The sequence below is a fragment of the Halyomorpha halys genome, unplaced genomic scaffold (assembly GCF_000696795.3).
Source record: "Halyomorpha halys isolate HHAL.00 unplaced genomic scaffold, Hhal_1.1 Scaffold33.1, whole genome shotgun sequence".
Lineage (NCBI taxonomy): Eukaryota > Metazoa > Arthropoda > Insecta > Hemiptera > Pentatomidae > Halyomorpha > Halyomorpha halys.
In genome coordinates, this window is record NW_027109698.1 from 1,061,578 (window position 1) to 1,075,235 (window position 13,658).

Here is a 13,658-nt window from a genome sequence, read left to right on the forward strand (position 1 = left end):
ACATCATATAATTGTTTAACAAAATTGGAGGTGAATCTAATCATATTCAGTAGCATAGACTGCAAGTGTTTTACTAAAAGTTGAAAACTTATAAAATAAATCAAAAATAATTAATTCATAATTTTATGGAAAACAAATTCAAATTTTTCAATAAATTGAATGAGGATCATTTTTGGCTAGTGTTTAGAAACTAAACGGAAATAAACTCAGTTATTATCATTATTTTATGACAACAATTGATGGCTCTGTCATAGACGCTAGAACAATGAAAATCCAGAGAAGAATAAAGATATTTATTGAAATAGTAGCTAAATACCGGACAAAACGTTTTTAAATCAAAAAACCCTAACGTTGTTTACGACAAATTAAAACATGTTTCCACCTTCGTTAAGCATAAAACAAAGTTTTTATTCTTCGTTATTTATTTTTCGATAAACCTTCTTCGCGAAATCCTTGTTCATTGCAGGCCTAAACGCTGTCGGAAGACATGAAACACTTTCGTCAAAACATTCCTTCCAGAAATTTTCATCTTCGGTGAAACGTCTGTTAGCCGTCATATTTTCACACCACGATCTCATATTCGAGGAAATTTTTTTACCGTTGATACTTTCTAGTCGCAAGCAAACTGTGACGATTTCCTTAGCAAGAGAAGGTACTTTTGCGATACAATTGTCGGCGACGTCTAACTTTTTAAGATATAAAAATTCACTTATATCATCAAGAAATGCTCCGAAATCTTCCAATTCGTTAGAGGAAACGTCCAGTTCTTCTAGAAGCTTCAAAACGCTAAGTTGTTTGATGGAACGTAGCCTATTCCTGGATACATTGAGTGACTGTAAATTATTTTGCAAAGCCTTCATTGTAAAAGGTTCGAAAGCGATCGTTTGGCCGGGCGGCCGAATTTGCCCTTTCACACTCAAGGTTTTGAGTGGGCAGCTGCCCAGGTTTTCGATGACTTCTATTTTGTTGAAGTCTAAATAGAGAACCTCTAATGAAACCAAGGTACGGAACCCAGTGAGTACTCTCAACTCGTTACCTTGAAGGTATAAATGTGTCAATGAAGACTGGTTATACAAGTTCTGGATCGAAAAAAGGAAATTGTTTCGAAGATCGACCAATTGCAGTTTGCAGAACAGCTCCAGTACACCAATTTCTTTTATCCCTTTGTTATCCATAATGAGGTGGGTTTTGAGATGAGGGTGGCAGCCGTCTTTGAAAACTGACTGGAGATATTCATCAGTGAGAAAAGTCATGTTTTCACGAATCAAAGTATAATCTAATTATGATTTTTATCTACATATGATTCGTACAATTAAATCAAATGACTAACGGGTAGCTATTACATTAGCTACAAGACTAGGATTAGAATGTATTCCTTTGTAAACACATTTAAAAGTTACTTTGTGAATCAAGAATACTTTAAGTTGTTCTAGTCTTAAATTTAAGTAAAAATTTCATTGCCAAATTTTCTGTACGATTTAATTCAATTGCTTGTTGTATATTATTTCTTATGGATTTTTGGATGGTTAACAGAGTGGTAAATTAACAAATATTATTAAAATGAGCTTAAAATTTCCGTTAAATTCGAATTAATTAACTAAAATCTCATTATGGTCCAAGAAAAACATTGAAAAACTAATGACAATTGGAAAATTTGAGAATCTAGTTCAAATTGTGAAAATCGTAACACAAAGAAAACATTGTTTGTAAAACACGTTGCTTTAAAAAAAAACCTTATTTTGATTCTTAAATCTGAAAGTAATTCATAAGGAAGATAATAATTTTAGAAGCAATACATATTTCTGAAAATACTAATTATCCAGTAAATTTTAAATCAGATTCAAATAACTTTAAACACCATTATTCTGATGTTAAATTGGAAATTTTCAGTAAACATATTTGTAGATATGAAATAAAAATTTTTATAAAATCGTAAAAAGATGAATAAACAAAAACATTTAAAAATAAGATTAATATTGAGACAATTTTTTGATTTATACGAATGTATATATAAATAAAGGTAAGTTTGTTAATTATCTAATATTAAAAAATGAAAATTATTAATTAAATTAAAGTATAAATATATTAAGCACTGAAACAAAGTCCTAATCTGAAGGTAGGTTTTATGATTATAGTGGGACAGTGTGTATTTGTGTAAATAAGAATATTGTGTAAGTGTAATATTTAATATTGATACAAAAAGAATATGAATATTTGTTAGTAGATCACTATTTTGGAAAATCTCTAAAAGAAACTGTGTGATATTAACTGATCAAATATATTTGTTTTAATGATAATTGACTTAGGCAAAGAGAAGAACAAATATTAATAATTTGGACAAATCGTGTGAGGTATTGTTATTTATTAAGTGAATTGTAACTAAATAATATGAAAATTTTAGGCGTCTTCTTGATGATGGTTTGCGGGCCTAAACATTGGAGAAAAAAATATTGAAAGATAAGGATCAAAGGTTATTTGTGTTTTAAAAGTGAAAATTGTGTTAAAAAATTACTTAAAGAGGTTATTACGTTCAAAGTTCCTCATAAATGCTATTTAGAAATATCACTTTTCTAAAAATGATAAAGATAAGGGTAAATTTCAATTAATTACTCCTCAGACCTCCGGTAAGTTAGAAAATCAGGTCAAAATTGTACGGAAATTTTATATACGTTGTAGTTGTCACCAATAAGTTATTGTCAATTACCTTCCTGAACATAAGGGCTCTCGTCCACTGGAAGTGGGAAGTTGAGAAATCAATTCGTACGAAGTCGCACTAAAACGCACGAACGATCCAAACATGTGGCTTGCTGGGGGTCCGCGTCCACCGTATTTATAAAATAGGTTTCGTCCGAATATGTGGAAGTGCGAACCGACCCCGTGCTGCTAGGATTTAGTTGCGAACGTGTACGAAAAAAGAGAGTGACAAATTTACTCTGTTGAAAGTTAATGTATTCTGGGATTGAAAATGTTAATTTTACTTGATGAGGAAAGGAAATATAAGTAACTATAACACGTGGAATGTACAAAATTGCAGGTGCTCATCGTCGATTTGTAGACCAGTCACCTGAGAAAGTGCATCAAACTCGTTTCTTTTTGCATAAAGGTCATTTACCCACATTATCCGTCTTCGTCGATATGTGCCTGATTCGTCGATGAATCAAAGGTGATATAAAACAAGAAATATATACCTTGAAACAAAAACGATGTATACACTAATGCTTCAAAATCTGGATAAGGCCGACTTTATTTAGGAAAGATGGGGGTCTTAGCAAAATTTACTATTTTATGCCTAAACAACAAATAGTCAAATTGGTATGCAAACCTACATCATTCCAATTCACGTCCTTTATATTCCAGAATTAGGGCAAGAATAACTCATATTCGTTTCTGTTATGTCTCAATATTACATTAATAGAAAGAAATACTATTGTTCTCCCTTGATTGTGGTGCATAAATTGCACGTTCACTATAAAAATAAAGTTAGTAACAGCAATCAGGGGCGAACGCAGAATCTTTTTCAGAGGGTGGAGGGTGTGAAATAAAAAGAAAGCAAGTATTACTCAAAATATAATCCTTATATTGATAGGTGTGAAAACCATATTATTTTCATAGATATCCTCCCTCTTCTTCCCTCTTTTGCGTACGCCAATGACAAGAATAGTAAAGAAAAACTGGAGAAGAGAAAACCTCAATATAGGAAGGAGCGATCTGTCACCGACAGGAATTTGTCTTGTCCTGCTTAAACGAAACGTCCCCCACTCTTCCCCTCTCCACGAAGTTAAAGAAAGGAAAAGAAACAATAAAGAAGCAGCTCTCCTCGATTTATCCTTGTAGAGACAATTAGCAAGGCAATTAGTTTATTTTTTAGCTTTAAGTGCGGAGGTGGCGTCACGTAGCTACCAAAAAAATATATAATTCTACCCTTTCGGCTATTACCTTTTTTTTTTAAGTCTGAGAAAGGGTTGAACCTTTTTTATTTTGTTAAATGTTATTTACTTTCGAAGCTCCCCCTAGGATTGCTACAAAACGAAAATATTGCTTTCGTTTTCACCTTTTCTTACTTCATAATGAGATAAGCTTTGTTCTGAACGCATTTGAATTCATTTATAATACGTCTGAGAGGGTGTTACGTCTCAGAAATATAAGATTAGGAAAACTGACAGCTTCAGAGCATGGTTAAAATGAAAAACCTTTTTTTTTTAAACAAAAAATAGGCATAACTTATAATTCAAATAAATAAATCTTGTTTGGCAGTTAAAATGTAAACGAACCGTTATAGTACAAGAGCCCAAGAGGAGAAAAAAGGCAGTCATCTCACCCCAATGTTTGATTACTTTGATGAAAACTATGTATAATTACTAGTCGAAATTGATGAGTCTGCCAAGTATAGGTAGGGAGAATGAAAAATGGCGGCTGTTTGAAAGCGATAAAAAAATTTAATTTTTCATTCGGAGCTCTATATCTTAAAAAGTAGGAACAACACAAGAAAACCAAGGATAACGTCATTTAAAGATGAGCAAATTTGCTAAAATATGAGCCCTAAAAGATTATTTACGTTAAATAGTTCTAGAGATATAGCTTTTTAAAAAGCAACATTTCATAAAAATTTTGTATGAGACGTACTGAAAGATCAGTAGTTAGTGAATTTATTTTGAAAAATCTATATTTCAAAAACCATTTGACGTACAGATGTCTATTAGCACTCAAATTAAAGCTAGTTTAATGAGCTATAAAGTAGTTTATGATGTTTATCTTCTTAGGAGTAATAGTTTTCATGATATTTGCTAGTATAAATTGATTTATAGATGTTCGGACAAATTTTGATTTGCCAAATTTATATTCATATATAAATATCATAAAAACTACAACCCCTACGAAGATAAGTGTCATAAACTATTTTGTAGTAAGTTAAATTTCCTTTATTTTGAGTGTTGGCAGACACATGTGCGTCTTATGGATCTAGAAATATATTTTTTCAAAAATCCAATATTTTATATGGACAACTAGAAATTAACATTTTGTGAGTTTATTTTGTCAAATATCATAAAAACTACTAGTCCTACAAAGATAAACACTATTAACTTTTTTATAGTAAATTTAACTAGCTTTAATTTGAGCGCTAACACATATCTATACGCCAAATGGTTTCTGAAATGAAGTTTTTCATACATCAAACTTAATTTATTTTAGCATATATCATGAAAACTACTATTCCTACGGCGATAAACGTCATAACTACTTCATAGCCCATTAAACTAGGTTTAATTTGAGTGCTAATAGACATCTGTACGTCACATAGTTCCTGAGATATAGATTTCTTAAAATAAATTAACTAACTACTGATCTTTCAGTACGTCTCATTCAAAATTTTTATGAAATGTTGCTTTTTAAAAAGCTATATCTCTAGAACTATTTAACGTAAATAACTCAATTAGGGCTCAAATTTCAGAAAATTTACTCTTCTTTAAATGACGTTCTTTTAGGTTTTCTAGTGTTGTTAGTAGTTTTTAAGATATAGAGCTCCGAATGAAAAAATACTGTTTTTTAAGGTTTTGAAACAGCCGCCATTTTTTATTCCCCCTACCTATACTTGACAGACTCATCAATTTTCACTAGTAATTATAAATAGTTTTCATTAGAGTAATAAAAAATTGGGGTGAAATAACTGCCTTATTTTATTCCCGGCTCTTGTACTATTATATGATAATATAGCTACTAACTCAAACCTACATAAATGTCACAGTTGTGGCATGTTATATTAATAAAAGAATTGTATTAAATAATAAAAATTTAGTGCCGAGATAAAGAAAATTGTTAATTTTTTTAAAGCATTTAATTCCAAAGTTAGGAAATAAAAAGGTTCCTATTTTTTTTTTTTTTTTTTTTTATTTAAATAGGCATAACTTATAATTTAAATAAATAAATCTTATTCAGCAGCTAAAATGTAATTATCACGTTACATGATAATAAAGATACTAACTCAAATGTACATAAATGTCATAGTTCTGGTACATTATTTAGATTAAAAAAATTGCGTGAAATAATAAAGATATAGTGTCAGTATAAAGAAAAAAATATATATATATATTTTTTTGTTAATTTTAATTCCAGTATTTATCCATGTTTCATCTTGGTAGATCCATCAGCCATTTTCTTTTCCTAAAAATAATAGGTTGTAAAATTGCCGATTCGTAGACTTAGGTTTTAAACTAATTAATACTAAGTAATTAAGTAAACATTTCTATTTATTTCGAGCCGTGTTTTGAAAAATAGATGAAATTTTGATTTTGAAATTTGAAAAAATAGATCTCTCTTGATTTTGTTGAGTTCATCTTTTCTCACTTCACAAAAACGTAATGAGATAATCTTTGTTCTGAACGCATTTGTAATCACTTAAAATGTACGATTGTCTCAGACATATTCAATGTATAGGAATCTAACAGATTCAGAGCATAGTAAAAAATAAATAGGTTTTTTTTTAAAAATAGGCATCACTTATAATTTAAATAAATAAATCTTATTCGGCTGCTAAAATGTAAACATAACGTCACATGATAATAAAGATACTTACTCAAATTTATATAAATGTCAAAGTTGAGACATATTACATTAAATAAAGACAAATTTTGCTTTTTAATTTTAATTCTAATGTTTATCAATGTTTCATCTTGTTAGGCCCACCAACCATTTTCATTTCCTGAATATTTTGGGTTGTGTGATTCCCGATTAGTGGATTTAATTTTTGATCTATTTCATACTAAGTAAATATTTCTATTTATTTCAAGCCGTGTTTGCCATACAAACAATCTTTAAGGGGCTGTGCGTTCTACAATAAAGATTAATTTTTCAATTAATTTTTGAAAAATATGTCTGAGGCATATTCAATGGTTAGGAAAACTAACAGCATTAGAGCATGATCAAAAATAATAAGGTTTTTTTCTTGAATAGGCATAACTTCAAATAATAATTTAAATAAATACATTTTTTCTGGGAGCTAAAATGTAAACATAACGTTACATGATAATAATGGTACTAATTCAAATGTACATAAATGTCACAGTTGGGGCATATTATATTAATAAAAGAATTGCATGAAATAATTAAGATAAAGTGTCAAGATAAAGAAAAATATATATTTTTTAAAATTTTAATCCCAGTATTGACACAATGATAAATTGAAATTTATCAACATTTCATCTTGGTAGGCTCACCAGCCATTTTCTTTTCCTAAATATATTGGATTGTGAAATTGCCAATTAGTGGATTTAGGTTTAGAACTAATTAATACTAACAGGCTTTTGATCGAGTCTGGCACCCAGGATTGCTATACAAGATCCGTAAATTCCTACCCCCTACATATTATCTCATTATCCATTCTTATCTCTCAGACAGGTTATTTGAAGTAAATCACAACAACGCGTATTCATCCCCGTTTCCTCAGTCTGCTGGTGTACCTCAGGGTAGTATCCTTGGTCCTATCCTTTATACAGTGTTTACAGCTGGCATCCCAACCCATCCTAACACTTTTCTCACCACGTATGCCGATGACACATGCCTATTGTCAGTGAATAATGATCCTTCCATTGTATCCCAATCCCACATCACCACCCTTGAAGAATAGTCCCGACTATTACGACATTTACTAGACAAACGGTCAAAAATTCCAATCCATTACAAAAGACTGATCTACATGACTATTTTAAGACCTATCTGGACATACGGAATTGAGGTATGGGGCTCCACTAAACCATCCAATCCAATCCTTCGTCCAATCCTGAGTCCAAAATCCTTCGTAAAATCCTTAATGCTCCTTACTTTGTCACAAATCAAATCATCCATCAGGACCTCAATATATTCTGTGTTGCCGATTTGGCCAGAACCAGATACCAATCTTTCCATAATAAACTTTCCAACCACTCAAACCAACTCGTTTCTAGCCTGGCTTCTCCTTCACTACCTAATAATCCTCCTAGGCGTCTGAAAAGAAGATGGCCTCGAGATCTTCTCCTTTAGAAGAGTTTTTGGAGTTCTCTCAATGGGTAGATTCTCCACATGTTTGTATCATGTCATAATATCACTTACAGCAAATTTACTTGATGTGTATATATGTATACAGTTGTACATAACAATAAATAAATTATAAAAAAAAAAATAATACTAAGTAAATATTTCTATTTATTTCGAGCCGTGTTTACCATCTAAATAATCTTAAGTGTTGTGTTTTTAAAATAAATATTAATTTTTTACTTAATTTAAAAATAGATTTCTGTCGATTTTTTAATACGTATTCTTTAGCTATTTCCGATTCGTCTTTTAAGTTCTGTAGTATTTTTATTTTATCGGTGGAATTAAATTCTTCTTTCCATTTAAGTTAATTGTTATGAATTAACACATCCATCCGTTTCCTCATCTAAATTAATACTACTGACTGAGGACGGTGTGTGTTGTCTGCAGCAACAACAATTTCTTTCGAACAAGGGCTGCGTGGGGGTATTTAGCATTCCACAGCGGTTCTTGTTGACTGATGCCGAACACATTTGTCGTTGCTTGGACCAATAAGCCGTAGAGAGGACACAACATCACTCACTATCGCTTCCTCGGGGCAGAGAATTGCCTACCTTCCGATCCCTAGGGAAATGAAACGGAGTGACCCTAACAAGCCCCTATAGACTTCTTTCACAACAAAATGCTCCTTTAAAAAAATATCCATTTAACAAACAAAATTCTATTAAAATGGAAATATAATATATGTTTATGCTCATATTATTGATAAGCGTATATGTTATAATCACATAATACATGCTTATATCCACATTATCAATTGAAACTTTCGTTATTTAAATACATATTAATTTAACTATTAAAAAATATAAACAAAACAAAAGGACTTACGGCTATCCATCAAATTGCTACGAAATCATCTTTTTGTATTTTAAAAATCCTAAAAGCATGGACTGCAACAGCCCATGAAGGTTCGGGAGTTCAGCACTTTGCAAGGAAGGACTGATTCTTGAACAACGGTTGTGCAAGAAGTAATTTGTTCATGATTACGTTCAACCTCCAGTATTTCCCCAATTAAGGATATCCACTTTATGAGTCTGGGTAGTCCCAGAGGGCCCCCGAATCCACAGAGTTAACTCACAGATATATATCTTTTTAGAAAAAGTAAAATATTTCTTTTCTGTCCTCCATTCTCAATCTGATAAATTCTTCCTAATAATCTTATTCTTTTGGACATTAAAAATTCTTGATTTGATCTCTAACATTTAAATTGTAATGAATTGTGTCTTACATATAAACAATGAATTTCACTTGACAGACTCACAGACTCGCAAACTCGTCTCGAAGTGCTTTTAGGAATCTGTTACTCGACATCCTTTTTCAGACATCATTGGCCCATATGTCCGTTTAAAGAAATTTGTTTCCTTTTATTATATTGTTTTTTCCTTATGTTTCTTCTATATGAATTCTTACAAATTTATTTTACTTTTAGTATCAAATACAGTTTATTTTAAAATTATAAATATGTTCTTAAACAAAATGTTAATTATTTGTATCGAAAATCATTATTTGGTTTTTATTCTCCCCATAGTGCCTAATCAGCCGTGGGAAGCGTTCAGCCACCGGCTCCAACATTCTTCATTAGCAGCTAGGTTCCTGGCCGACGAAGTTCTTAACCTCTTGCTCTGCAAAGCCTGTCGACAACTCCAAGTAGGTCATTGGTCGTCCACGAGGCCTTCTGTCATCTGGTATGTTCCTCCATTCTAATGACGTGGCTGAACCATTTCAACTGCCGTGTCTGCGGAGCCCCCTTCACTGAGCCATCCCCAGTTCCTAGCGTATCCTCTCATTTCGGACACGAAATCATCTCTCCCCGTCTTCTCCACCGTTGTTCGCAGAAACTTCATTTATGCAGCAGTGACTCCACTCTCTGCCGGTCCGTCAATATCCAGCTTTCAGCTCCATACAAGAGAACTTCAAGTATACAGACTTGTAGATATGGAGACATTGCTATCTATCTCTCTTTCCCCTATTACAGTATTGCAGATCTGGTAATAGACTGCAATAGCCTTCTTTATCCTCTTTGATATTTCTGAGTCTATTTTCCCAGACCTGTCTATTAAAGTTCAATATTTTCTTTTTTCTGATACAAAACTTACAGTTTTACAATGCGCGTATAATTTTATCTTAACTTACAAAGTTTTTAAATAGTTATGCTTTAACATAACTGTTTATTAATACATTTATTTAACATAACATTTATCACTACATTTATTTAACATAACATTTATTGATAATAATAAAGGCTTAGCGAAACAGAAGTTTCGGTGCTGACACCACCAATCTCTTTCTATATACATTCGTCCAATGACACCCTTCCAAACCCAAATCTATAAAGTAAATGTTGACGCAATCCTCCGACCTACGTTTCGGTTTAAACCTCAGACGTTCACCGGTCGGTTCAGTGTTTATTAAAATTTTAAGGATCCGTTCGTTACCAGGTATTCCGTACATAATAAATATTAGTCTAACGGGCTCGTTTTTTGTTAGGATTAAGTATAGTTTCTTTTTAACAACTTATTATGAACTTACCCTTGAATGAAGAGATCAAGACTATGACAATCTCTTTCTGAATATTCTTCCACTATTCTAAAGTTAAAATTAAGATTCATTAGTTTAAGCAGACGTCTCTCTCAGATACGTATTACCAATTAGTCCAATAAATGTTCTACGATACCAGTTACTTGTCACTGATCACCTCCAGAATATTGACATAATTCATGGAAAATCCAGTATAATACAAGAAGAATAAAAAGAACAAACTTGCTGTAGTGTATTGTCAAGCAAACATTAATAACATCTCACAACTGCGATACCCGTATTATACTTGGTAAAGGAGGATAGAATGTAAAAGCCAGAGTTGCGTGGAAAATAAAGTGTTTACAATACGTTAACAAGAAATAGTGGAGCATTGGAAAGGATGCATGTGTGATATTACACTGCTGCAGATCTGTATAGCCTGAAAGAATTGGTCAATGAGGAAAACGCTGTTTCAAGATTTTATCTATGGCTGGAAGGCAGTGGGTTCTGCCCGATTTTATCTTGGAGCACGAGGAAGAAGTGTCCAGTATCTAAATGCACAAAATTAATAGAAGATAGAGGATTAAAGGAGTAGACAAAAAATATTGTTGTTTATTGTTAAGTAGACAGGTATAACATCACTCAATTACAAATACTGGTATTTGCAGGAAGCAAAGAAGGGTAGAAAATAAATAAAAGGCTGATTAAGGGTGGAAAATAAAACATTTACAATACGTTAAGAAGAAACTATTGTTTATGCAAATAGAAACTAGATTATCTTGGGAATATGTAAAGTTAATAATACCATTAATGAGGCTGTTTCTTAATCAATGATCAATAGTTTTATAAATTAACACGAAGGTAAAATAGCATAGAGTAAATATTTTTTAGAAACCCGTAAAGAGTTTAATTTTTTTTTTTTTTTTTTCCTACCTCCTACATCATTTATTTATTAAAACATTTACAATTATATGTACAACTTATCATCTAAGAAACTATACATAATGCAATTTACAATTTTTCTTGCTTTGCCTTAAGGCATTATAAGATGTAATCCACTTGGTCCGCTGTAGGCGGTTCTTACATTAATTGACTTAATAGTTAGGGGCTAACAAGGAATGGGGAGGGACCATTCCGGCTGGTGGTGTGCAAAGAGTTTAAAGGAATCACTATTGAATAAATTGATACAATTCCAAGCTGCTCCTCTGGGAGGAATGGCTGACTGAAAAGGGTTTTTTTTGGCGCAAACGAAGCGAGAAAAAAAAATTCCCAGTTTTTAATTTGACACGGGCAGTAAAAATGAAGGCCGGCCAAGGTTTGAGGGGAGAGCTGATTCAGGTAAAAAAAAAATGGAAAAACCAGGCGGGCGTGATCCGGTTGTCAGAAAAATTTGACAACGGCCCAAGCTAGAGGGCGGTAGCTAGCGGTAACAAGTTTAGAGTTTTTGCGGTTTGGCAGAGAAGGGGGGGGGGACTAACCTCCCCCCCACCTACCAGGATAAAAACTTGTACAATTTTTCTGGGGTTCCTGCTTCAATTAGGAAAATAACACGTCAGAGACCAACCCTGTCCAATTATATCGGCCGTGTTTTTTATTTTTTGTAATCCTGGAACTTCCCAGCCTGCCCTGAGCAGTTCCCCCGAGTGCGGATTTTCACCCTGCAAGGGTCCTGTAATTAAATGTTCTATGTCATTCCTCAAAGGGGAACCGCAATGAATATGTGGGTAAAATATATTAAGGATCCTAGTAAATATTTTAATTTAATTAGTAAGAAATTATTTATTTTTGTTTTTAAGATAAATTAAATAAATTTATAGCTAATAATCATTGCCACACTCTATTTCGTATAATATTTATTTATTTTTTTGAGACTAGATAGTGATTAATTTATATAACTGCTCGATAAGACCGAATATATCACGTTGAAGAAATCCTTAATATCACCAGGGTACTTAATGAAGCCTTTTAATACATAGCCGAGGCAGTCATCAGATATTCGGACAAAATAAGGTGCACTTATTATTTAGGGGACTTAGATCTGCATTTTAAGACTATCATGACTTGGTGAATAAAAGCACGAACTTCGGTTTGAAGGTACCTGATTGTGTACTAATTAATATTAGTATCTTTTTTTAATTTTTGGAATTTATGTTTTTTTTTTAAAAGAATTTGTGATATTTTGCAAACACTGACCATCAACAGTTAATTTACCTTAATTATACTTGAAATAATTATGCTTATTAATTATTAACATCTCCGATTTCATCCCAGTTTATGTAGTGTTTTTTACCGACTAACTTATAATTATATAACCATTAATTTCTTTTCTCATATCCATTACTATCTTTGATTTTAATTATATAACCATTACTTTCTTTATTATTAATCTATTTTTTTATATCTTTTAATTTTCTTGGTCTACAGAATTCCAGTAATAATAAAATACTCCCCAGAATTTGTCTCCTTGATTTCCATTCCAACGGTATTGTAATACTCATTATCTGCCACTCATTATGAATCAAACAGCAAATTCTCCCTTCAAACTAAAATCAGTAATTTTGACTGTTTATCAGTCACCATCATAAAACATGTACCTCAGGTGCTATATATGTACAGCAAGAATATACTGAATGTGCTATTCATTCTTGGTAGTATCATCACGGTAATACTATGTAAACGTGTCTATTTCAAAATAAAACCACATTTTATTTTTGCCACATGTTTCACTATTCAAGTAAAGCAGAGATTTTATCTTGCAATATAAAAAACTTATTTGATCTTAAAAACAGTATTTTGACAAGTTTGGCGACTAAGTTTATCGTCTGGAAGACTTAGAGCAATTATTATCAGTAAAGTTGTAGGGTCCTTGAGATAATACTTTATAGTGAGTCTACCAATGGATTGCAGTATGAAAATCTAAATGAGACTAAAGTTTAGTGTTTTTTTAGTTAAACCTTCAATATGTCCACTCTCATATTTTTATCCAGTATAATTAAAGTATTTTAACCATGCAAGCAACTATGTCCCGTACTAAAGTCAAACATCTAAAAAATAGATTAAATCTTGTTTTTTAAATT

At 31.8% G+C, this 13,658-nt stretch overlaps 1 protein-coding gene across 1 annotated transcript; it reads right to left on the reverse strand.

Moving 5' to 3' along the window:
- Positions 1 to 407: 407 nt before the first annotated feature.
- Positions 408 to 1,253, reverse strand: LOC106685403 (protein phosphatase 1 regulatory subunit 42). Its single transcript, XM_014428046.3, has one exon. It carries the CDS (start codon positions 1,251 to 1,253, stop codon positions 408 to 410), a length of 846 nt encoding a protein of 281 aa, XP_014283532.1.
- Between the last annotated feature and the right edge of the window lie 12,405 nt (positions 1,254 to 13,658).

Coding starts and splice junctions, on each gene's coding strand:
- LOC106685403 (XM_014428046.3), bottom strand. CDS start 1,253: ATGACTTTTCTCACTGATGAATATCTCCAGTCAGTTTTCAAAGACGGC.